General features: G+C 44.8%; 1 protein-coding gene across 1 annotated transcript; it reads right to left on the bottom strand.

Moving 5' to 3' along the window:
- Window positions 1-338: 338 nt before the first annotated feature.
- On the bottom strand, window positions 339-26062 carry dennd6a (DENN/MADD domain containing 6A). Its single transcript, XM_023799737.2, has 20 exons — window positions 25621-26062; window positions 24800-24838; window positions 24664-24706; window positions 18905-19017; window positions 17713-17793; window positions 14165-14270; window positions 13817-13896; window positions 10673-10732; window positions 10537-10592; window positions 9881-10003; window positions 8516-8611; window positions 7607-7701; window positions 7056-7121; window positions 6870-6934; window positions 6665-6754; window positions 6429-6482; window positions 6138-6247; window positions 4184-4286; window positions 3718-3792; window positions 339-2970 (listed from the first exon to the last, which is right to left on the bottom strand). The coding sequence occupies exons 1-20, from the start codon at window positions 25840-25842 to the stop codon at window positions 2839-2841; spliced, it is 1809 nt and encodes a 602-aa protein (XP_023655505.1). The 5' UTR covers window positions 25843-26062; the 3' UTR covers window positions 339-2838.
- Between the last annotated feature and the right edge of the window lie 1100 nt (window positions 26063-27162).

Below are 27162 nucleotides of genomic sequence, written 5' to 3'. Positions count from 1 at the left end.
TGCTGAGTGTGGAATTTTGATTTCCCACTGGGTTTCCTCACAGTCCACAAACATGTGGTTAAGCAAACTGGTGTCTCCGAGTTGCCCGCAGTGTGTGTGTGTCCTGGGGTGGACTGGAATCCAATCCAGGGGTGTTCCTGTGCTTTGTACTTCCCGGGATAACCTGCAAGTTCAACCCTGTAGTAGATTAGCAGTTACTGAAGATGGATGAAAAACTGGATCTCTGGTCAATTTTCTGAAATCATCTTAAACTTGTTATATGCAACAAGTTCTCCCAAAACCTTACAATGACAAACAAGCTTTTTTTTGGAGCAGGAAAGACTATCAACACACAAAACCACTTTCTGGTTGTCATTTTATTCATGTAAAATAAAAATACCAACTCTCATTAAAAGAACCTGCAGGTGAAGAAATGTTGCGTTCATACAGATGTTGGACGTTAAAAAAATAAAATCATTATGCAGAATGCAAGTGGTTATGGCTTTCATACACAAGGGTCAATGAATAGTTTCTAATATCAGTATACCCAACAGAATTTACTGCCTCTGTGTTCCAATTAACTGTCAATATGCAAATTAATCCAAACTAAAATGCATTACTCACAACAGCTTCAACTAATAAACTTAAAATATTCAAATATCTTCAACAGTAATTTTACATTTGCGTAATTATATCAGAATAATGTATGAGAATAGATCTCTATATAAAATTCAAACATGTTAAAATAGGTTCATCTTTAAAATATAAACTTTTCTGGTTGCCCAACAACCAATAGTCACAGATTCTGTGCCAGAAAACACTGATTTAAATTGTTTAAGAAGATACTGCCCCTACTTTGAGCAGGGAAAATAAACCTTAACACAGAGCATATGTCAAGACTGGAAAAAGTAAAACATTGGTAATCTGGTCAGAAAAAGGACAGTGATTTCAATGACATTGCAGCTCTATTGCATGATCTATCAATGTATTGCTTTCTAACAGAGGGGTAAGAAAAATCCACTAAAAAGTCTGGAATCTGACAGATTATACAATGTAGGTCACCTCCTGAAACGGCAGCCCAGGGACTTGCTGTCCAAACGATGACTCCAACAAAGAAAAACTACAGAGACCAGTATGACCAGCTCAGAAAAAACTACAAAAGATGTGCATGGCCAACTTGGAGGGGAGGGGGACATAAACCAGTGTACCCAGCCTACCCAGCCTGCCCAGCCACCCTTGAGCATCTTCACCTTTGGACTTGTCCACCCCTTATACACGTTTGTTCAAATACCAGAACTATTCATTCCATTTTTAGAATCTCTAAATGGAGCACCATATAGTATGAGAGACCTCAGTGATAAGAGGTACTGTTACAAGTATGTACCCACATACACACATGCATACACACAAACATGAAAATGGTTGTCTGGTTAAGAGCGCTTTGTATGAAAAGACAAGTAATTAATCTGTACAAACATATGTTACGAAATGCTGTGGTTAACATTGTTCGCGTTAAATAAGTTAGTAAAGTGTCATTAACGTTTGAACAGCCCTCGTACTCTGAAGATTAAGTGTTGTATGGCTTGGCAGAATACTGCTTTACAACCACAGGAGAAGGTGTTAGAATTTCCCTACACATTAAAACGCGGTAAATAAAAACCACATGTGAGCAAACGGGGTCCAAAAGGCACAGTATAGTTGGAAGGTTGCAGTTGACTGACTTTTGCCCAAATCACAGACGCATTCCTACAGACTTAAAGGAATGTTATAGGCCGTTACCTTAGCAAGCCCTTACTGTGTAATTATTCACTCTTTCACATACAATACTGCCTTCTTATGTTACATACCCCATAAATCTAATTAACCAACCTGTAAGTATACCTGCTTCGAGTAAGGCAACTTTACATTTAAAAGACCACAATTTAACGCACATTTAACACATACACCCTAAATAAATAATTTTAAATAAAAATGAAATAGCCTCATCACATTGAATACTAACATAAGGCAACATTAGTTTCTTCAAAAGATCGGTCATTGAAGGCTGTGCCCCTTAACTTGATTTGGAAAGAGATCTGTAAAGGTCAGCTAGTGCAGACAGAGTGTCCGGAAATGGGGCAGAACGATTTTAATGATGACAGTAGCAAGTCTAACATAAACCCACCTTCGGTGAACTTTCCAGAATCCTAAACTGGGTGAGTGAGTCCTGGCAGCCTCCTGACCACATCTATGCCCCTGCATCACAGTCACGCTGTCAGACATCTTAGTGTCACATCATTACACTTTAAAACATGCTCAGAGGCCCCTCAAAGGCCTTAAGCTGCTTAGAGCATCCTCTCAGTCCCTGATTGGACATTAACTCAAATCACATGACATGTTACGACCTATGAGCTTAAACACCTACTGTAACCCCTGATTAAAAGCCACCAAAGGTGCCGTCAGTGGCTTTTCCCACCTCAGACAAACCAAGGGGAAGGTAGGGGAGTTGTCAAAACCCATACCTCTAATCTGCCAAAGTCTGCACATCCACTCAGCTCCTGCCGGGGGCGTGTTTGAGGGCAGGGAGAGACGAAAGGACTCGCTGGAGGTACCGTGAGATAATGATGCACATTTTCCCCGAAGTTGCCATGGTATTGCAGAGCAATATCAAAGCCGTGTCCTGGCTGCATGTAAACACACAAATCGGCGGTTCTACCAACGCCAGCATTGTATATGGGGGCAGCACGGGGGGCGTTTCAGGGAAATATTCTCAGCGTGGGGGGGGGAAAAAAAAAATGCAACCGCCTGGATCAGTCCTGGCTCTGGGGACAGTGCCGTCATCCACACCCCCATCCCCATGGGGGCAGCAGAGGGTCGACTTCATGGGCTGGATGACTTGAGCAGGATCCCCTGCAGATCCTCGGGCAGGGACAGGATGACGGTCTCGATGTGGGCCCGCAGTCTGGCCAGCGTTCCCGCTTTGACTGGAAGCTGCTCCCTCTCTGCCTGCGTCTGGGGGGGACAGAGAACGTGAGTCTTCAGTAAGCGGCAAGGTGTCAGCCCAGGGAGCGGGACAGGGGCCACAGAACTGCCCGCATGCCACCTAGCTGGGCCATGAAGGGCAACGCCAGCTAGACTGTAGCACAGCACCTGAAATGTAGCCGGAATGAAAACTACTCCACCCTGTGGCCATAAATTATTGTAATTGTCGAACTCTGATATTTAACAAGAGAATGAGGCCAACGTTGACACACTGAAGCTTGTAGCAGGGGTCAGTCCATAGCTGCCCTAAGCATATTTAACCATTCTCAGCCCATTAGGAGAAGCTCTTCACGTTCATCTAGATCAGCGCTTCCCAACACGGTCCTCGGGGAATCCCAGACAGTTCATGTTTATTCTCCCTCACAGTACTCGATAGAAACACTGATCTAGACAATAGACACAAGGGAGACTCAGGGGACAGCGCTGTCGTGTCACACCTTCAGGGCGGGGGGTCTGAATCCCAGCTGTGTGTCTGGTGTTTGTGTGTTCTCACTGTCACATGAAGTCGGTAGGAACAGCATTACCTCCTAAGCAACCGCCTACTTTAACTGTTTCACAGCTGGTTAAACTACCAGTTGATGTGCAGGCCAGGCCATGCTATTCCACAGGTGGCTGGCTGTTCTGTCAGACTCCTACTATCTCACACTGCTGTTCTGTCAAACTCCCACTGTTTCACACCTAGTGCATTTTTCAAAAAAAAAAAAAACCCACACTGACCAGTTTATCCTTTAGCTTGAGCACGAGGTCCACCGTCTCCACCTCTGTGTGCTTCTGGATGCGTAGCTGCAGGTCCTGCAGTGAGAGCAGGGTTGGTCGATTGGGCTGGGAGCTAGAACAGAGCCCTCTAGTCGGGAGGGCCCCCCAGAATGTAGCATTTCTCTGCTCATTCTACCACAGTATGAGGGTAAAACATCTGCAGCTGCCCTCAAGCATGGCATCTCCCTGTAGGGTCTGTGTGTGTTACTTTAGGCAACCTCAAGCACATGCACACAACACATTTCAGTGGGTTAGAGAAATCTGGGGGGAATTTTCCCAAACAAACATATAAAATAGCGCTGAGTGACTGAAAAACGTGATAATAGGAACCAAGCAAGGAAGTCAAGAAACCAAAAAATATTTTCTAAAGGCAACTGGGTCACACTAATGGAGGCATGTTGACATTTTCAAGCAGGTGTCACCAAACCTCGTCACAGAGGGCCTCCAGGTGCAGCGCCTCAAGTTTCTGGGTCATCTCCTTCCTGCGGTTCCGGAACCAACCATCGAAGTTGGGAGACTTCAGGAACTGCCTGTGATGTCAGACACGGGTCACAGGTGAACCACTACAGACATACACAACCACTGTAACTACAAACTTAAATGCAATATAGCCTGTATAGTCACTGGCTGTGTCAGAATTCAGGGGCTGCACCCTCTGAATTTGTGTTTCAGCGGTGTGGCAATACAGTAGTAAAATACAGTGGTACCTCAGAACTCAAATTTAATCCGTTCAGAACTCCGGATCGAATCCTAAACAGTTCGAGTTGTGATCGAATTTTCCCCATAAGAAATAATGGAAGACCAATTAATTGGTTCCCGGCCCCAAAAAATTACACCTAAATATATATTTTTTTTTAGCATTTAAATACAAAATGAACCAGATAAAACAAGAAGAGCATATACTGTACTAAACACATCTAAGCACATTTATCAAAACAGTAATTTGTAAAGTAAGAAAATAAATGTATCCAAACAATGTGTAAAGTTAAATAAAAAAAACAATGTGTCCTGCCCCGATCGTCCGCTCCTTCCGCGTGCCACGCCCCCTCGTTAACCCCGTGTGGAATCCCCGTGTGATCAGCTGTTTCTAGCTGTTGTCATTAGTCCTCTGTATTTAGTCCGCGTTTCAGTTTGTTTCCCCAGTCTGGTCATTGTATTGTCTGTCTGCGTTTTGCCTGCCTTACCTGTAATTAAACCCCGTATTCCCCGATACCCTGATGTCTGTGCCTTTGTCTCCATTCCGTCCCCGCTCGGCACGACAATATTATTATAATTAAACGTATTAATGGTTTATTATTAATATTAAAATAACGAATAAGAAATCATTTTTAAATGCATTTTATTATATAATTACTGTTACTGTCTATCATTGTCTAAATGTATTTTTACTGTCTAAATATATGTATTCAGTTAGTGTAAACATGCACGATGCTATCACAGCTAATGCGAGGCTGAGACTGAAGCTTTACCCTTTGTGTCCGCTGAGAGAAGTGTCGCGTGACTCATTTCCCGGCGCGTGCAAGTTATCTTAAGTCGGCGTTCACAGTTTGAATTCTGAGATTCAGATCGAGCTCTAGGTAATTGTTTTCGAACTGGTTGGTTCAACTTTTAAGAAATTCGAGTTCTAATGAGAACTGAGGTACCACTGTATTCGTATAAAAGTGATCAAAACTCCACTGAAATTTAAAGTGAATTGCCTTGGTTAAAGGTTTGCTTTAAGTGATCAATGACTCCCTGAAACACTAGTTTTTATTGCTTTTGAGCTGCATTACCAATCTTCAAATCATTTTTTTGCATCATTTTGGGGGTTATACTGTAAGGTATAAGCATCAGCTGCTCCCCATCTGGAAATCACATGGGTCACAGGAAATCCCACCCACTGCTCTCTACAAGGAGCAATCTGACAACTATCATGAAAGCTCAGAATTTATCCATCCTGTCCATGTTACTGAGCATCAAAGCATCACACTTTTCTGTATAAGAGGTGAGCTGCGATGCTCATCAAAAGTACAAGGTGGACATAAGTTTTATATGGCAAAAACATAAATGGGAGCTGCACACTCTTCACCACTGAGCGCCTGTTTTTTTTCCAACATGGAAAAGTGAACGGATATTTAAGCATGTATCACAGATGATGTCATCTATTACTTGCAGCTGTGGTTCCTTTTATTGTTCTGTTATGAGGAGTTTAAAGGTTGGCTGCAAACAAGCGTGCTGCTGTTTTTTTCTGTTTGACTATTTAGACAAAGAGTCTCTAAAACAGCCTGAAATTAATTTAAGTTCATATACAAATGGGAAGCCTAGGAGGTCACGTGAATAGAGCAGTGGGATTGTGGGAAGGGAGCTGGAGGTGTGAGAAGGTTGCCATGGTGATGCAGTACCTATAGAGACCAATCCAGTCTCCTTTGAGGCGTGAGGTGAGCTGTGGCCCCGCCTTCTCCAGCGTCTTCATGAACTCATCTTGGCTGAACGGCCGCAGCTGAGGAGGGCTCTGTGGAGGGGGGGCGGGGTTGGCAATGTGACTCAGAGAATGGGGACACCCCTCGACGCGATGTTAAAATACCAGCTTCGGTTCAGCTCCCGGGTTTAAAGGGTGTTATTTTTTTTTTTAATATGCAGATGTTACGATTTTCAGAGAGAGAGAGACACGGAAGGTAAGAAGTCCGGCTCACCTTCCAAGGTGAAATGCTTTTCTGCAAAGGCATCAGACTCGCCACGTAGCGCTCCTGGGGGAAGGAAGGGTCAAGCAGGGAATAAGAAGCCCGGTGAACATGCGAGGGCCACACGCAAACACGCAAACACGCAAACACGCAAGCAGCAGGCAGGACCTGGCCATCCTCCATATGGCCCAATGTACATTCTGCTTGAGGAAGCTCCACCGAGTGTCAGCAGCAAGCGAAGGTCCTACCAAGGGAATGATGAAGCTCTGGGTCAGCTCCAGGAAGTGCCTCCGGAGGATGGCGTTCTGGGCGGCGGAGGGCCGCTTCTGCTGGACACCCTTGAAGCGAGAGGGGGGAGATTCAACAACCTTGAGGTCTCAGGCTCACGTGTCGAAACGTGTAGAAGGCGGGTCAGAGTCAGCGAAGGCGATCAGCAGGGCAGCACTCGCTCACCCGCTGCAGCTGCTTGATGATCTCCTCGTCCCGGTTCAGGAACGGCTTGTAGGAGCTGTACACTCCTGAAACGGCATGTGGCGAACATTAGACTCATGCACACTGGTGATCATTTCCCTTAGAACCTGTAATTATGAAGGGGGGGGGGCAAGCAGAGGGTTCTGCACTGCACCTAAAGTTCATCACCTGGTTTGGAATCCAAGGTCTTCAAGTTCTTCAGCTTCTTCACCTTCATCTGTTTAGTCACCTCCCCTAAAGACGAGTGACAGTATGAACACAAGGCCACCCAGAACCAACCAACAGAGCAGCTGCTGGCAAATGCAAATAATATTTTCTTTCTATGATAAAAGGCATAATTTTTTTTAAATTTAGCAGATGCTTTTAAAAAGTGACATATAGCTCAGAAAGTTGGATGAGACAGTCCCTGGAGGTATTGGGGTCAAGGACCCAATGGTGAATCACTCTCCCAACTCTGGGATTTGAACCAGCAACCTTCTGATCATGTACACGGAGTCCTAACCCACTGAGCCACACACTGCTCTCAGGTGTCAACTGCCAGAATTTTTATATTTCACCCTTTAGGAGTTCACACACACACAGGCCTTCCCAGCCCAAGGCCCGCCCCCGTGATGCCTGAGCCCAAAGGCCTGCCCACACAATGCTACAGCCCGCCCTTCTCCGATGACACACAGGGCGCACATGGCCTAAAGGACAGTGAAACTCGGCATTTCCGCTACCTGCTTGTTTCATATCCCCAATCCGGATGATGTGAGGCCAGTGCTGGAGGGTTTTGGCAAAGAAGGGATTCGTCACCCCAAGGATGACGGACGGCCTGGGACACACAGAACAGACACTTCAGTTTGCCTCAAAGTGACACCATGTTTTACCCTTTTAACATTAGTCACCTAACTTCCTGTTTAAAGAAAGTACGAATCACATGATTTCACATTACGAGTCATCTTTACTATCCATCTGTTCACAAAAGGGTTTAACTGCATCTCCTGCCAGCGGGGGGGGACAAAGGGATGGAAACCCAATACAGACGCAAGGCGAAACCAGCTCTCATACATCCGCTAACAAAGACCACTGTACACAGGAACCATCAATTATGCATCACACAGCCACCCTGACTGCCACATGCAGCAGAGATAGTGAGCTGACTGAAAAAGGTACTAATGCACTGAGGTCGCTGGCTGCTGCTGCTGCCACCTCAGTGCTGCCAGGCTATTTATTCAAACACCATCCATCCTCCCCTTCAATTATTTACAAGTCAGACAGAGCTCTCAGCTACATGAACATGTCAACGCAGGGTTACCCATGTGGCCACTTATTAGGGACATTAAGGACTGATAGGGGTAGCGGGTCGATCAAAAGTACAAGGATGACATATTTGCTTTGCCTGTAAAAGGGGGAGAACATCTCATGTGAAATATTCTATTAATACCCACAACACCATTGGGTGATTATTTTGGCTTCATTTACAGAAACTGGAAAATATATGGATGAATGTAACCAGTGTAGGTGAACCAGAGCAGGATGACCGTCACAGCCCTGCAAAGCAGAGGAGGCCGAATCTCCCAGGGAGGATAGGATGGAGATGGACCCATCGGGCTGGGTAGGGATGGGAAGACGGCGGAGGTGCTTACGGGGCCTGCGTGCGGGTGGTGTACTCCTTGAACTCACTGTCATGGATGGTGAAGTAGGGCCTGAAGTCGCTGCAGTAGCGCAGCGGGGATATACAGCTACAACACAGACAGAGAGAACGCGCACAAGGTCACTGCCAAGTTCAAGGTCACACTGGGCAACTTTCAAAGCCATCAGATCGCTATGCCGTTCAAACTACACAACCTGACATCTTGTAAATCGGGAGTCTTGAAGTCGTTGTGGTTACACACTACGTAACTGATCAGGGACTGGGGGGGTGGGGGAGAAGTGCTAGATATCTGACGGGCGTCAGCGACAAATCAGCAACTAAACATTGTCTAATTAAACAGTTTTCAAACGGTGATTGAGTGCTGATTTGCCAGTGCCAAGTGAAGACTGCTTTGCCTGCGATTTGGGGCTTTTGTCGGCGATATCCAAAAACTGTCCGCAAGTGGAAAATTGGGGATAAAATCATGTAGTGTGAGCTTAGCATAAGGCACTCACAGAATTACTCTCTCTTCTCCCTAGGGCTGGGTGATACGGACCAAAAAAAAAAAAAATCACATCAGGATATTTTCTAGCTGAACGGCGATATATGATATATATCTCAATATTTTTTCTCCATAAAGTAATAACAAAAAGACAGTTCCAAGTCAGAGCCAAATGTCCTCAATGTCACACAGACATCAACTGTACATGTGCATTAAAAAAATGGCTCGAAAAATAACTACTGGCATATAGTATTTTATCAACCAGCTCCTCTTTGCTAGCTTGCATCATGTCTGTCTGTCTCCATGCTGTCGCTGCATGCGGCACTTGTGAGTGAGGGGGCGGGGCAGGGGGCAGGTGTGCGAGAGACAGACAGGGAGAGGAGAAATAGGTGAACTGGCGGCTCTATGAATATTATTTTAAAGTAACGTAAACTATATCAATATAAACAATATTGTCTCATCCTGTACATCGTATAAAAAAATACCGATCTATCTTAAGAACTCGATATATCGCCCAGCCCTACTTCTCCCCTTTATCCTAAACTGCTCAATTTACATACTGGACCACACCTTCCACTCACAACCGACCTCCATTACAGCAGCAGGCCAGACCTAGAGCTGACTGCAAGCGGAGGAACAGAGCCGCCGGGATCAGCCACTGCCTCAGCAGGGGGGTCATCAGGGGGCCAAAGCAGGACTCAGTGTTTTATTCAAATACCAAACCAAAAACAGGTTCTAATCCAAGTAGTTCCCATCATCTACAGTCCTTTTGGTTAGACCTGAGAACATGGTGTTCGAAGCTGTCAAGCCATGTTGTTCTGGAGGAGATCCACCGTTACAGAACGCCACCCTCCACAGGTGAAGGAGAACGCTCACCTGACCAGTGCCAGCACCGTGTCAGAGGACTCAGCCGGCGAAGGAGCCATGACGACCAGGGCCTCTCCTAACAATACTAGCTCCCACAACATCTGGATGTGAAAGAAGACGGGGCTGAAACACCTAGACGGCCAGGAGAGACAGAGACACGGTGGGACACCACAGCCAAGCACAGAGGGGCTAAAGAATGACCAGACGGTTTCGCCTTTATTCACCCAAACATCAATACCACGTAAAAACACCAAGATTTTAGCAGACACAGAAACACAGAACATGCTATTACATGCCCTAGACTCGGTCATAACATCTGAAAATTGCAGCTCTCCATTATCAAGAACCACCCCTCGAGAGCCACAGTGACGTGAAATCTAACCAAGAAGCACCATCAAAAAAAAATGAGCAGGACTGCCATTGAGGGAAGTGCAGTCCCACCTGACGCCACCAGGAGGCAACAAGCATCTGTCCCAGGGATAGAGGTCAGCATCAGTGACATCATTGCGGAATCACCCTCAAATACCTTTCCCCTTAAACCATCCACATCTACCTGCTGCGTGCTGATTGCTTCAAAAGTCCATCTCCTCAAAACATGGCTAAAATGTACAAAGCCCCCCCGAAACACCCACCGACAAACGGGGCCATAGCACAGCCAGACTGACCTGAAGAGGTCCACCTCGTGAATGGTGGGCAGGACAACGGAGACCAGGTTGTCATTCTGAAACACAGAAGCCCAGAGATGAAGCCTGCGGCACCAAGCAGAGGTCAGGTTTGGGGCTGTGGGGGAATGGATCTCACCTCCGACGACTGGACCAGCTGTGACATGCCGGGCTTGTCATAACAGGCCGGGATCCGAATCTGCAGGATATGACAGCGAGAATCAGTGACACAGTGCGCTGGCACAGAAAGTGAGAGCGAGAGACAGAGACGGGTGGGGACAGAGAGAGAGAGAGAGAGAGAGAGGAAGACAGGCAGAGGTGGGGACAGAGAGAGAGAAACAGGGAGACAGGCAGACAGAGAGACAGAGACGGGTGGGGACAGAGAGAGAGAGAGAGAGAGAGAGAGAGAGAGAGAGAGAGAGAGGAAGACAGGCAGAGGTGGGGACAGAGAGAGAGAAACAGGGAGACAGGCAGACAGAGAGACAGAGACGGGTGGGGACAGAGAGAGAGAGAGAGAGAGAGAGAGAGAGAGAGGAACACAGGCAGAGGTGGGGACAGAGAGAGAGAGAGAGAAACAGGGAGACAGGCAGACAGAGAGACAGAGACGGGTGGGAATAGAGAGAGGGAGAGGTAGGCAGACAGAGAAAGAAAGATGGAGAGATAGGCAGCCAGAGACTTTGACTTTGCACCAGCCTTTATTTTGTCAGTCAACAACAGAAAAAAACCTTACTGCGACTTCAAATCACAAAATGGGTCGTTATCACAAACTCAATCAAACCAAAAACAAAATTAAACAATCAACCAAAAGAAAGAAAACAAAAGAAATTAGCCAGGGCAACCAACATAGAAACACAACCAATACAATGGGCCCCAACAAAAAAACATATGGCGGGTCAAACAATCGACACCATCAACAACAATACTAAAACTTCAAGAGTAAGTCCCCATCATGGGTCAAGTCACACAGAACCCCACCATAACCCCACACCTCCGAAAAAGTCACAAGGTTGTGAGTCAATCCGAAAAAAGCATGTTCTATTTTTATGCGTGCTGCCACCAAGCCCTTCATCATGAGGCCAGGATTCGTCGATCCTGCCCCCTTCATCCTATTCCTCCGGGACAACCAGATACTCATCTTAGCCTGGCCCAGCACGAAGTTCAGCAGACACACCTTAGCCTTCTGGGAACTACAGTATTTCGGTCCATAAATGAAAAGCTGAACAGAAAAAACCTCCCCAAAACCGACACACCACTCCTCCAGAACCGCAAACAACTCATAAAGCCGATTACACCTCAAAAACAGATGCTCCATTGTTTCCTCTGCAGAGCAAAAAGGGCAATCCCTCCCAACTGTAGAGTCAATGTGCGATACGTGTCTGTTCGTAGCCACTGCCCCATGCACAATCCGCCACTGAAAATCCGCTGTGCGCTTCTCAATGGGGGACTTGTACAGGGACCTCCAACGTCCTTGTGGGGAAGATCCAGGCCCCAACAAACCTGACCACCTGGAAGCCGCCAGTCCACTCAGCGCCCGAAAATGCAGCACTTTAACACATGCTCGGTACAGAGCTTTCTTGGACAGATCCCTTAGAGCCACCTGCTGAAAAGCCACGAGAGAAAGCAGCAACCCCACTTCCTCTCGGTGACCCTCTACAGCAGGAGAGACCCTGAGTAGGGGAGAAAAAAAAAGGGGGGGACTGCCCCCTCCCGACTCAAGCACCGTCCTAGCCGCCTCCGGTAGCGCACAAACAATGTCCTCCAGAGCTTTCCAAAGAAGTCGGCCAGACTGAACCCCAGTCACAGCCCGCAGGTCATCCAATGTCCTCCAGGAGCCACCAACCCTGAGGGACCCCAGCTTCGTCAGGCCTGCCCTCTTGAAACAGGCCTGCACAGTCGGAGATTGGAAGAGTCCAACCGGAAACATAGGATTATAAAAAAGAGGCTCTTCATCAGCAGCAAAAAATTGCAGAGCATCCCTAGTCACCACAAAAACAGAAGACCATGCCCGCAGAAGCGATCGATAAAAAGGCGTCGTCACTGAAAAATTCATCACTCCCAGATTAAGCAGAAACAAATGCTTATCGTACCCCATGTTCTCCACTCGCCTCAGGAGAGCACACGCAGTGTCTGCCCACATCAAGTCCTCTTCAAAGACAAAACGCTGTATGGCCTGCAACCGGAAAGCCGTGATCCTGCTGCGCAAGTCTATAAGACCTTGCCCACCTTCTTGTATCGGCAAATACAAAACAGGAGCTCTTGTCCAGTGCTCCCCAGTCCAAAAAAAGTCCACCAATTTCCGTTGCAACACTTCCACCAGCGTCGATGGCGGCTCCAGTACCATAAAGACATGCCACAGCATAGAGGCAATCAGGTTATTGGCAACCAGGACCCTCCCCCTATAGGACAGCTGGGGCAGGACCCAAGTCCATTTAGACAACCTAGCACATACTCTATCCACCATGCCCTCCCAATTCCTATCCTGGAATTCCGCAGTACCCAGATAAACACCCAGGAACTTTATACCAGCTCTACCCCACTGCAGACCTTCAGGCAAACCTGGCAGGCCACCATCACACCACTGCCCCATAAGAAACCCCTCCGATTTAGCCCAATTCACCTTTGCAGAAGAAGCCCGCTCATAGACGGCCAGGCTCTTGCTCAGCACCCGTACGTCATCCTCTCCCCTAATAAAAACCGTGACATCATCAGCATAAGCTGAAAGTGCCAGAGTCCGCGATCCCAACACTGACAAACCGTGTAACTCACCCCTCAGCCGACAGAGCAAAGGCTCTATAGCCAAACTATATAACTGACCAGAAATAGGACAGCCTTGTCTAATCCCCCTGCACACCGGCACTGGAACACTAAGCCCACCACCAACCTTCAAGATCACCGACACCCCAGCATACAGCAGTTCCACCCACTTCACAAACTTATTCCCAAGCCCAAAAGCCCTCAACACATTAAATAGGTAGCCATGGTCAACCCTGTCGAACGCCTTCTCTTGGTCTATCGACAACAGACCCAGGTCCCATGCAGATAACCGTGACAAGTCAATCACATCACGCAACACAAATAAATTATCCATAATGGTGCGGCCAGGCACACAGTATGATTGATTCATATGAACCAAGAGCCAGAGAAAGTGAGAGAGAGGAAGAGGGAGAGATAGGCAGGCAGAGCAAAAGTGTGGGAGAGGGCGAGATTAAGAGAGGGAGAGAGATAGCGAGAGAGAGAGCAAGAGCCTTCATCTAGGCGAGAAGAATTAAGGGGCTCAGGCTACCTTCATGACAACTCCCATTATTGGAAGCATTAAGATTTTCCCAGGGTATGGCGTCGGCCATCGGTCAATGTCATTGCAGGCTGTTGCAAGGGAAAAAGCAACAATAAAAATGAAACCCCATCTTAAACGACAGATTCCTAAAAAAACCCCAAAAAAAACCCTATTCTCAAAGCGATGATTTCATTTATTTATGGCACTTTAAACGCATACATTTGAATAATGGACTTACAAAATGTGGACATGTTCATAATAAAAGCAAATTATGAATTAATACTGCGATTAGGATTAAGTTAAAAAGCCAAGTATAAAGAGGACCCTCCCCAACAGTGATGGTGAAGCTGGGCTCACCGGCTTCCAGACACGGCTCCTGCTTCTCGAAATACTCAGGGGCGACGAGCTTGAGCAAGGAGTGGAAGAAGGTGACGTAGGGGAGCTTGCTGATGAGGACCAGGGACTGGGAAGGAAGCAGGAGGGTCAAATAAAGAGGCTCAGGCCAAAGACCTTCCAAGCCACCACCACCAAAGCCTGAGCCATTTTACAATTTTATTTTAGCAAACCAACACGAGTACGTGATATAAACATTTAAGTTACATTTAAAAAAAATAAAAAAACTGATGTCCTATAAAAGGTTTGATCATGTACATTCCTGGCAAAATTCAGAAAATACTATACTTAGACCCAGAGGCAGACATTTCAGGTCCAGAAGGTAAAAATCCAAACCAGGATTTTGTTTCAACCAACCAGTTGAGTATAAAGAGTCACAGAGTACTCTGCTGGTTGGTTGAAACAAAATCCTGGTTTTGGATTTTTTACCTTCGGGACCTGATATGGCCGCCTCTTCTAAGACCTAATCATCACTTGTGGAGTTTATGCTCAAATTGCGTTTCTCTTGTCAGTAAATAAGTCCTTTTCTGAGGATGTACTCACACTAGGCGATCCATACCATGCCCGAGTACGGTGACCGCCAAAATCTAGTTCATTTGACTAGTGTGATCGCTCGGTACCATACCCGGGCATGCTATGCATCCGGTGTGAATCCAGTGTGAACACTAACCGTGCCCGAGCACAGAAGAGAAACACGACGTCATGATGCGACTGGCACATGCATGTACATATGTATACTACACATGAAGCAGACCCGGAAGGAATGGATTGGGTAAGTTGTACAGATCAGATAGCGACAAATATTTAACAAACATTGCGGCAGAGGGATCACTTTGGTCTACAGCAGAGGTGCAGTGTTTGTTGGAAATTTGGGCTGATGAGTGTATCCAGGAACAACTAAACGCAACACACAAAAAGATATCTGGTACAATACAGGACTATCTTATACATGCAGCACAATTAATCGCTGCGTTGCATACTCAATAAATCGATAAGAGGACCATGTATCATTGCACCCAAAACGACTCCAAATGAAAGACAAGATAAAGTTATTAATCATGAATTCCATTGTGTTGTGTGGTAGCATTTCCTCCTGTTTCCTGTTACACAAAAAAGTCACACTGTGATGACGAAAGCGTGCTCAGGCCCGGAATGTTAAGCGTAATGTGAGTGCTGACCAGCGGGGAAGTGGGGAGGGGGACAATCGTGCTCAGGCACAGTAAAATTCAACTGGGCCAAGTGTGTGTATGTCCTGAAAACTTCTCAATTACTGCCACCAGCAAAATCCTCATCTACCAGCTAGAGTCATTTTTTGGGATTAAATCAGGTCACAGTAGTCAAAGGAGCCCCAGTTCCTTCAGAACTTCCAGACATTGAATACCATTTAATTATGGCAATGTTGTAATTAATGACATGGCTGCCAACTTTGCCCCCAGCTTGTCCTCACTGATAATACTGTGCAGTGCAGAAAAATCCCTGAGCACAGCATGCGCCAATGACCCCCCAGCACACAGACCGGAGACACAGCCTCCCTTCTGGAGGCAAACATTTCAAGCAAGTGTCAGCCCAATATTAGCAGCAATGACTATGCGACAATTTACTAGACAAAACAAGCAACACAGGAATGGCTGCTTATTTAATGATTATAAAAGAAACATTCTACCTGCCCAGCAAATTTTAGCCAATTCCATACCATGACCAAGTACATGTACACTATAATGAACCAAACCTGGAAGGATCAGATCGGGTAGACTGTACAGATCACAGCATTTTTTATGCGGATAATATAAGCACTTATAAATGTTACAGCAGCTTCTGCTTTTCTTCCGTTCATCTTATCAATAAACATATTAAAAATGAAGTCCCATCACAGTGCACTATACTTGATTACCTAACTGCTTAAAACACAGCGTAGCATAATAACCTATAGGTATAGATGCTAGTTTGACGATGCTAATTTAGCCTGTTATATTACACGATCTTGCAATATTATAAGATCCCTTACATAAATCTCTGACTTGAAGCTGGGGAGACCACAATTAACTAACTAACTGACATTTTCAGAGTCGCCAACTTTGGTTAGTTGGCTGGAGTGAGATTTTCAATTCAGGATTAGTCTGCACGCACATTTACATGTCTGTAAGAGTTTTATTACCTTGTCAATAGTCTGTAGGGTTTGCAAACTGCCCCAGTGTTTCTGATGCAACTAATTTTAGGTTTATAATGGAAAATATAGATTTGCCGTAAGATTTCCTGCATGAGCATTAGAGCCTAAAAGCGTGAGTGCCATGTCAGATGCGTGAGAGTTGGCAACCCTCCAATTTATTATCCTATAACATGGTTCTCATTCAATGGTTAGCAACAGCAATGTCTCTAATAATGTAATTAGTACTGGCACTAAATAAAAGTACTGAACAGCTTTCAAAAATGTGAAACTGCATTATCTTTTCAGTACCAGTATCCCATGCAACACTAGTCTGCACTACTAAACTCAGATTTGGCATTTTCTTATACAAATAAATAAAAATCGCTGTGTCACATAAATCTGTGTGCCATTGTGACCAAAACGCCTCGATAAGCCATAAAATTAGTATACTAATCATGAATTCCATTCTGCTGTGCAATAGTGCTTTCCTTCTTATGGTTTCTTCCAAACAAAAAAGTTGCTCGGTGATAATGAGTGTGTGCCTGGGTCAAGATCATTAACTGCAATGTGAGCGCAGACCAGCAGGGGGCAATTGTGCTTGGGCACGGTACAAAGCAACCATGCCAAGTGTGAGTGCACCCTTAGATATCACCTGATTTTTTTGCGATAAATATTGAGACATGTATAAAGCAAAAAAGGAGTTCAAAATAAATTTAAACTCCCTCGTGCTCAGGCAATCTTATCACCAAGATTTCACAATACCGGAATTGTACTGCAAAACAACAGTTTTTGAAAATACCATGTACTGCAGTATAATGTCCAGACATTATGAAAAATCCTGATCTAAACCCAGCTGACTGTCCTGGTCCATGCGATGTGAGAATAGCACATGCATAACATGCAATGTCGATATTAATATCGCAAATCGCCCAGCCCTACAACTAAAGATTCCCTGGCAATAGAAACAGGCCCACCATTAAAATAACTAACAAATTCCAGTCAGGGGGACCTCTTCTTGACTCCCAAAATGTGGCTGCAGTCAGACATACACCTGGAAAGCCAACTTAGACTCATACGTGCTCAACAAGTAGAAACCTGCCTCACCCCTCTACCTTCATTCAACAATTCTTGAATAAATAGTTACCTCCCAACTACAAACACGACTAGATTGCCATAATATGCATGGAAAATGTACATCTGGTGCCTGTCACGGCACAGAAACTGCTTGAATCTGAGCAGCAAATGGCATAATATTGTTCTCTTATGAAGAAAAGAAATTGGGGCCGTAAGCCATGACAGTGACCCCGGACCAGGCTAGAGTCAAAGTATCAGTGTGAATGTACTGTCAAGAGGTCGGCAGACTCACCTTCTGGAAGTATCCTCTCTTGAGCGACTTGTCGCGGACTTGCCTGAAGTATACATATCCATAGTAATAGCCTTGATCTCTCTGGAAGAGACATCATACTCAATGGATTATTCTGAGGAATCACAATAAAAGCCAAGGATGGATCCCTACAGGTAACGGAAAATCGGATCCTTCCCAAATCCTACATCCGCATATCCTTTGTGAGCCAAAAATCTGTGTTCACCAGCATGAGGAGTTTCAGTGCCATCTGAGTCATATGTAAGCAGCAAGACATTTTCTCAACTTACTGATGTAACTACACACGTGTTTCCCCTGCTACCCTAATGCAAGATGCCACCACCAGATGTCTTTGTAAACAGTCACTTTCAGCTATTACAATCATCTGCAACGCTTCTCCTTGTACTTGATACAACTACAATTTCTCTAATCTCCACTGCCAGACTCGAAACAACCACGTCTGCTCATTCTCTCTGCTGTACAGATTGACTGTCAAGTTCCAGAGAATCCACATGAACCCTTTGTCCTGAGGAAGGGAATACCACCAATATGAAATCAGTTTAGTCTTTTTTTTTTTTTTGCTTCATATGTTGTCTTCACAATGCAACAGGACTCCGCTGCAAAAGCAAGGGTGTGGCATTTCCAGTGCTACAAAACCCAGTCTTCTGCCAAATACCAACATCAACATCACTCCATCATCTACGAAACTTGCCTTCAGTTTCAGTACAGTACTACATAATCCCACTCGAACCAGAGGTAATGGACAATTGCTGGACAGACATTTTTGAGACCACAATGTAATCTAAAAGCTAAAGCTTAGCTATTTTGTTACAAACTGATAATCATATCAATCAATGGTACAAACAAGCTCTTGATAGACCCAGTGGTCCACATACTAATTTAGTTGAGGGAAAATTAATGAGGCTTACTATAAAATTTTGAGTCACAGATTGATATTTATTCCCAGAAATATTCGGGGCATATTTGCCAACAAAAATGTTTGTGCCGATATCGTGCATCTTCAGTGGTAAACAGTCAGGACCTTGCACAGCTCTAACTCATTTACTGACATATAATAATATATGTTGCAACACTGAGTGCTGTCGTGAATGACATCTGCAGGACACATCGCTTCTTAGCAATTTACAATTGTTAGAGCAGCTTCCTCACATCCAAAACCAGCTCCAGTTCTAACCTTGAGGCAGAGGGGGGCATCTCTGTCGAACTGATCCAGGAAGCAGCCGAGGGAAGACTTCCTGCCTGATGCTTGGCGGAAACGGAAACAGAACTGCGTGTCCCCCAGACAGCCTAGAGGGAGGAAGGGGAAACCGGAAGTGCATTCAAACATATTTGGGACATTAGGTCATTGACCGCTCTCGCATCATCCTCAGAGTACAGCAGCACTGGGTGTCAGCGGAAAGATTTCAGTGGTTGTTTGTAAGTATTGTAACAATTTTCTTGGGGAGAAAGTTCTATTTCAAAAGTCTTTTCCAACAATATCCTGTATGACAAAGTGAGGACATTACGCCAACATCTTCAAAAATCAGACCAGTATGACAGCACTATACACTGATGAGTCAAAACATTACAAGCACCCCCACGAATGACGTCGTGAAAATGCCACGTGTCAAGGTCTGGAATATATTAGACGGTTAGCTAACATTTGGTACTTGTAGTTCACATGTTGAAGGCAGGAAAAATGGGCAGGGGTAAAGACCTGAGAGATTTTGATAAGGGTGAAACTGTATGGCCAGACGACTGCATCAGAAAATCTCTGAAACGGCAAGGCTTGTGCGGTGCTCATGGTCAGCTGTAGCTGCCCAACTACAAGATATCTTTGATGGCTTTGGGGGGTGCGGGGGTAGAATTTGCTAAGTAAACCATACCAACTGCATTAATGAGTAATGTTTTAAAAGGTCACCTTCGGTGCCTTGAATAAAAGGTCAGGAACACCTCTTCCAGACCAGCAGCCTTCCATGTGTGATATGCCTCAGTGCCTAAGCAACCAGTATCACCACGCAAACGCCGGCCGGCTGTCCACCGGACTAATCTTACTGCCAAATCACACGGGACTTACATGCCGATTATGACAAGCTGGCAGAGACTCGATCCAACCCATAGTACTAATCTGCAGGCAGGCAATGGTTCAACACATTTAATGTCCTCATCTTACAATATCCAAAAATAAACAGGATAAGAAGCCATTGTGTGACATCCTGGGGAAAAAGGTAAGACGTGAAACGTAACAGATAATTACTGCGTTTCATTCTCATCTCTGGAAGATTACAGTCAACTCCATACAGATGAATGGCTTGGCTGGCATTCTGCCTGTTTGGTGCACTCTTATCGGGAAATACAGCCGTGATCCAATGGGATTTTCTGACAAAAAAAAGCATACATTTTCATTTTACTTCTATGCTTTGAATTGTCTGTCTCATGGGAGGAGGAGAGGCCTGGTCTCCTGCAGAGTGGTGGTAGTAACGGGAGGCAGAGGGCAGGGAACCTGCCTATCAGATGTTGGGGATTAAGGCACACGCCCGACTGGAGATGGAGGGGTGATGTCACCCTACAATTTAACCCAATCCATGGATTTTAGCGGAAGGAGGGCCCTAAAAATAGAGGTGCTTACACAACACTCTCTAACCACCATTCATACATTAAGAAGGGTCCCCCGACTCTATAAAAATGAGACCTGTTCTCCAGAAACATGTCCTATGCAGCTTTTAATCATGACCTCAAAAGTCTTCCCACACATGCTGGTGAATTTTGATTCTTCAAATCAATAGATTCATTGAATATATAGACAGAGAAAGAAGCCCCAAAAGCTCTAGAGCCCACATAGCAAACAGTCTCTTTCTTGTGCCAACACGGAACATTCCTCAAATACCATCTCACATGGGAGGCTTTGGAAGATTAGGAATTCTTTGAAGCTCAGACAAATTCCCACTGGGCACCACATCCTCAGCTTTTCCAGAGCTGCATATTCCAGTGTCGTATGCGAAGCGGATTCATGGTGCTTTGCCCCAAAAGCTGAGGCAAGCTGAGTGATGCAAGACGAACCCATGACTCGAATTCAGTGAAAGCTGTTGATCGGTCACCAAGTTTCCAAGGCAACCAAACACTCTGGCTCACCAGAGGCTCGTGTACAGCTCATCCTCCAAGAAAAAGGCCTTCAGCAGACACACGATCCTTTTGACCTCCACACATCTGGCTTTTCATGCTCATACAGACTGACCTCACCATTCTGATGCTGGAGAGAAAATACTCACACACAACCAGTGCTGCCGGGGTAGACCCTGGACCCCAGCAATAGCAGATACGAGAACCTCAGGACTAGAAGGTGCAGCCTTTGTGAAAATCCATTATCACTTCTTAATGAGACATTTATGTTCCAATCTCCACACTGGCAGTACATCTCTGAGAGCTGCAGTCACTGCCGAAGTTGGATGACATTTAATTCCTGTTTTCATCATTAAGTCTTTACCTCAACCACAATATTACTTATTAATAAACAGTCTGCATTAAGGACCAAAATAAAACTCAGAGTGCCTTCTACAATTCACTAGACCAATTCTGTGACACTAATTAAAACATTTTAAAACCACAGCCAATGTTCTCCGCTTGGATGAAAGGACTAACATTTTTCCTCTGTGCATCTAATGCTGGTGGATATTTCCCCTAAAGCAGGTTGTCTTACACATCTAGTTGAAGGGTAACAAGAGCAGGGTTTCCTGTTGTGTCGTGAACCAGCGACCTTTCGGTTGAAAGACCAAGGTGCCCAGCTGCCTGTAGCCCCATGGGGAGCATAGCTGAGCTTCTGGTTTGATGCGCATCCTTGGGGCTCCATTACCGCTGCCATTCTCCGATGTACCAAGTCGAAACCAGACTGGATAATAGAAAAGCCTTTTCCTGCAAAGTGCCTTCTACACAACCAAGCATATGCAGCAGTCAATCCTGCTTAACTATTATGGCAGAGACCATGTACAGTAAAGTGACCTTAAGCCCGGACAGAATTGGTATAACAGAAAATTAGTAACCAGGTCTGATCAAAGCAATTTCAGGTGAAGTCGTGATGAGGAAGTTGATGAACATCTAATCTACTGAACCATGGGGAAAGAAAAAGAAGGAGGAGACATTTTGTCTTAAAACTCAGAAAGTGAAAAGAGATTTTTTGAAAGTGACTGCTATTCCGCAGTGATGTCATCACCACGGGATGGACGGCCATGATCGGTCATTCATGGTTGGCCATACTTGACGTTGGCGGTACTGCGATGGCACCAATTTCGTGACCTGGCTACTCGACACGCTTATTTGAAACCTTAGATTGGAGAAACACGGAGGGGGCGGGCACAGAGATGACGTACCCCTCTTTCAGCTCGATTTCCACGTGCGATGGTTCCTGAACTGATGTAACAAAGCCCACTGTACTTGTACACTGCGCTGTCACAGTAACAGGTTGCTGTAACTTTTATAACGACATAATAAATGCGGGTAGAATAACATCATGACAGCTCCATGTTCGAAGCTCGCCCACTAGAACAGACAAAAATGATTCATTCATTTTACTCATAGATTTCAGCTCTCCCTCCAACCAGTTGTCTACAGTCAACACTGTCTTACATTTTTCCAGGAAAATAAAGGATATTTCTTATTCTTTTCTTGTCGTCATTTAAAAAAAAAAAAAAAAACTGCACTGAAACCATCAATTGAAATGCAAAGATTTTAAGCATCCTTCAATTAAGATCAATTTCAAGTCAATTTTCTCACTGAAGCCCATAATAAACACCATTAAACCAGGTACCAAAATACAGCTTACAGTTACAGACCTTTTAGCACAGTAAAAACAAAACAGCCTGTAGCGTAACTTTACACCACCTGCAAAGAGCAGTCAGGCCTTCTCAAAACGGCTTACCTACTACAAAGAAGGTAGGCAAAGAAATAAAGGAATTGGTGACCTGCACAATGAATATTCATTGCTAGAAAAAAGCTGCGCTGCATTTCACTGATGCAGCGGATGCTTTTACCCAAAGTGATGCCCATTTTTGAGCGAGCAGTGTCAGACAGTCCCTTGAGCAATAGAGGATTAAGGCCCTTGCTCAAGGCCCCAGAAGAGAAATTGGGATTCGAACCGGCAACGTTCCGATGACATGCACGGTAGGGCTGGCCGATATCATATAGATATTATATCGCGCATGCGCAATAATCACTAGGGCTTCAGATGACAGGCGCAAGATTTGGCCATGCACCAGCTTTTCGGTGCTATACCGACATTTATTTACGCCCACAATTTAAGCAGTGTAGTAGTATGGCTAAAATATTAATGAGGCTTTGTATGACGTCCAAAAGTCATCATTAGTATAAATACGGCACATCCTTATGTTTAATAAATGTGTCAGACTTTGAACTGCAAAAAGTACCATCACACCACCGACGTCGTTTTATCTTGTTTACCCACAAGATCTCCTCTTTTAAAAGATGTCATGGCTGCTCTTCTTCACCGCGACTTCAGTGCATATACCAAACCATAGTATACCAAACCGTAGTATACCAAACCAGTATTATGTGGTGTGCTCCGCTAATCGAATTTAAGAAACATAAAGTTTATACAGATTACTAACTTTTGGGTATCACAAAACGCATCTCATTAATATTTAAGCCATACTACTAATCCTCTTACCAAATTATGGGCGTAAATTAATGTCCGTATAGCATCGAAAAGCTGACGTCCGGCCAAATGCTTCGTCTGTCACCTGACCAGGGCGGTGATTATTGCACATGTGCAATATAATATCGATATGATATCGCCCAGCCCTAATGCACGGCATCCTAACTCACTGAGCTGCACACCGCTTTTCTGACAAAAAGTGACTTTCATATTTAGAGTCTGATGAAAAAGCAGCAAGATTCTTCACAGCCACAGTTGAGTCATATATTCTCCTCTTTGTATGGTTTCGCTTTCACGCCAGCCATTGTTCCCCATCAACAGTTTCGGTTGTACGATGTTATTTAACTCTCCCCTGCTTCTCCTTGTGTTTTATACTACAACCTCCAATGACAACCAGCCACAGCTTACAACAGGTTCACAAACCCTGTGTCATTCTTCCAGGTCCAACTAGGTACAGGACTTCAGGCCAGGACTTACAGCATTTCTCGAGTATCAGTTCTGAACCTGTTGTACATGCACACTGGAGGTGCACATTGTACACTGTGAGAAGCAAAGGCATACCAATGGGAGTGGTTATTTAATGTCTCACACTGAGACACACTGTATTCTAATAAAGATTCTGGATCTCTAGGACTTCAGACATGTGACTGTTCTATCTTGTAATGCTATCATATAGCATGACACAAGGGATCTCACGCTGGTCTCACAAATTGTATTTCAGAACAATCCACCTAGGATAGCTATGGATAGGATAGGATGGCTCCAAACCTCCGTCACCGAATGGTTAAGAATTTACAGTGTTTTCGTCACATACTCAGGAGTTTTTCCATTTTTACCTCCTACTTGTAATCTGTGATCGCCACATTTCATAAATATTCCATATAACAACAGCGATAGGAAACAACATTATCATTGACTGTGAAGTGCAACCAGGCAAGACTCAAGCAGCAAGGAAAATCCTACTGTTGCCTAACCTAGCGCTCACAGTCTGAAACCCATTGGCCATCTACAGATCTGCATCCTCAGCAACCAAAACCTCACAGCAAGATTTATGATTCGGCCGCCCAGATAAAGGCTTTGTAAGTCAGGAAAAGCAATCAGCTCAGGCCTTAACCCTAACGGCTGACAACATCTGGTGGAGGACAAGAATTAATGTACTCATCGAGTATGTTGGGAGTAACAACAAAATGTGCCAGGGAATTTTGAGTATTGTCAGTCAGGAGGGAAAGCAACATTGTTATATACAGTATAAGAACTAGTAACACTACAGAAAACAAAATGAGATTTACCTGAATTTGAGTCTGGGAAAGACAGGTAACATATACTTGTTTTCTGAAAAGACAAGATAGAAACGAGAGTCACTATGCATTTAGGCAAGAACCTTAAAAACATTATCAAACGACACAGATTGCACTGCATACTTACCTCTTTGTCTGTGAGTTTTGAGTGGTGTGGGTAAATGACCTGGAAGAGAGAGAGAAATTCTAAATCTCCTTATATTTTCAAGAATAACTTTCTGATGCAGTGGTGCAAATATGAAAATAAACACTGACCAGTTTGGGACATTGTGGCAGGTGATCCTGCACTGGTAGATCACAAATGATAGCAATAGCCAGGAGATTGGACTTGTTGCAGATTCAGACACATGTACATTACATTTAATTATTCAGCGGACGCTTTTGTCCATAAGGTCTGGGCAAACCTCTACCCCTATGTGCTCAGGATGCTTTTTCAGATAACAGAAAACAGACACCTATAAAATCTTCTAGACAAAGAGTACATCGTATTACCGACCACATTTCTACTCTATAAAAACGTTTCCCTACTCGTGACAGAAAGACATCCGCAAAATAGACTGACATGTTATAGCACGTGACATAGCAAAATAAAAGTGAAAGGCTTTTCTTCAGGAATAAGTTCTTCCACCTTATTAATTGGTCTGTCAAACAACTGCGGTAGGCGTATTTTTTAATCTGCAGAAATACACGGCGAACACGGCCATGGCCTGAAGTGGCTGCAAACCATCTTAGAATGACTGTTCATTTAAAGAGAAAGCACGCAAAATAACTCAGCCCGTTTCATACACGCCGGCTGTTTAATAAATATCTGTATGTGGTGATTATATGTCTGTTCGACGGCGTCGTTAGAGAAGACGGTGCCTCTTATTATCACTGAAATGTATGGGACTGACACTAAACTTGCAGCCCTAGCAGGCTAACTGGCTAGCAGGCTAACGGGCGCTTTACCTCCACCGCCTGCCCCAGCTCCAGATCAAAGCCCACCACGCAGATACAGTGCAGCCAGGCGGAGAATCGGTCCCAAGGCAAAAGCAGCGGCTCCGCGGGGGTCTCCACTCCGGGCCCCGCGTCGGGCACTTCAATCGCCGGGGAGATGCTGACATCCCCTTGCCGAAAGTCTTCGGGCTCCTCAACCGGTTCCTCCATTCCCCCTTGACCATGCAAGGCCATAGTGTCCCACGGTGGCTCTTTTTATTCGCCCCCCCTCCTCCTCCTCCTCCTCCTCCTCCTCCTCCAATGCAACTTTAGCAATCGATCCTTTAATAATCCGGTGAAAACCAAAACAAAAACAATTTTCACAAGAAGTTAAAAAAACGATGCGACGTCCAGGCGACGGCGACGCAAGACGCTCCGCATCAGCGCTCCACTAAAGCGGAAAGAGGACGGGCTTCGGAGCGAAACACGGTGGTTGCCAGACTTATGCTCTAATTTAATATCATATCGAGGAATCGTTTCGATTACAAAAAAAAGGAAAATGGCGAATGCAACTAAAAGACAAAAACATCCAAATTCTTCTAAATCATAGGCAAATAAATATACCGGTGTAAAAACTACATGGTTTACCAACTGTCCTAAATGCTGCTTCAATCCTACCTTGTTCATGTTGTGAAATGGAGCTACAGTTAAATATTTAAATGAGATGTAAACGAATATATTTGATTGCACTTAACGATTATTGTATCGGACGTAAAATAAATGAGGATCCGTGATGTGGAATGTGAAGGGTGATCTGGCAACCAAGTTACGAATTCCTCTCATTAAAGAGACAGCAAACAAAGTTTGCCTATTCCGAGTCTTGTGAAATGAAGTGGACAGTAAGTTAAAATCATCCTTGCATCTTGCCGCTTTTCTGGCCACCCCAGGAAGCATAGAGTACAAGGAAAGGGAAGCTACTGGAAGAGATTCCAGTCCACCGTTAGACGCATTCACGCAAACGGCAATGAATTAGAAACGTCGATTCACCTGTCTCCTGGTTTTTGACTTCTGCGAAAAAACTGCATTATTCGGAGGAAACCGGTGAAATAATACACAGACTGATTTGTGGAGACCGTCCGTTAATTTCTGTAGTCAATTTCAACTATGCAAACCTCTACCAAGCCATAACCATAACCATAAGTGACCCAACAAAATACAAGACTTTTGGCTATTAGTTTTTTTGATTGCATTCAAAGATTTTCATACAATTGAGTTTCCTGATGTGAGGACCGAAAAAATGTCCCTTCAAGGTCAAAATAACAAGTTTTTCTGACATTGTACTCTCTCCTTCTCTCTCTCTCTCTCTCTCACACACACACACACACAGACCTGGGGCATTTATCACAAAGCCAGATTTCTATTTAGACAGATAACTTGTTAGATTTGAGGAAGTCTAGGCTAAATGTATGTAAATAAAGAAAGTCCATTTAAACTGGGGTACCTTAAAACCAACAAGTTATCTGGTTAAGCAAGAAATTCAGATTCAGGATGCAGACCCCTGGGCAGGATTGGAAC

This window comes from Paramormyrops kingsleyae, chromosome 8, assembly GCF_048594095.1.
Source record: "Paramormyrops kingsleyae isolate MSU_618 chromosome 8, PKINGS_0.4, whole genome shotgun sequence".
Classification (NCBI taxonomy): domain Eukaryota; kingdom Metazoa; phylum Chordata; class Actinopteri; order Osteoglossiformes; family Mormyridae; genus Paramormyrops; species Paramormyrops kingsleyae.
The sequence above is the reverse complement of the archived record's forward strand: the minus strand, read 5'-3'. Positions and strand labels throughout refer to the sequence as shown.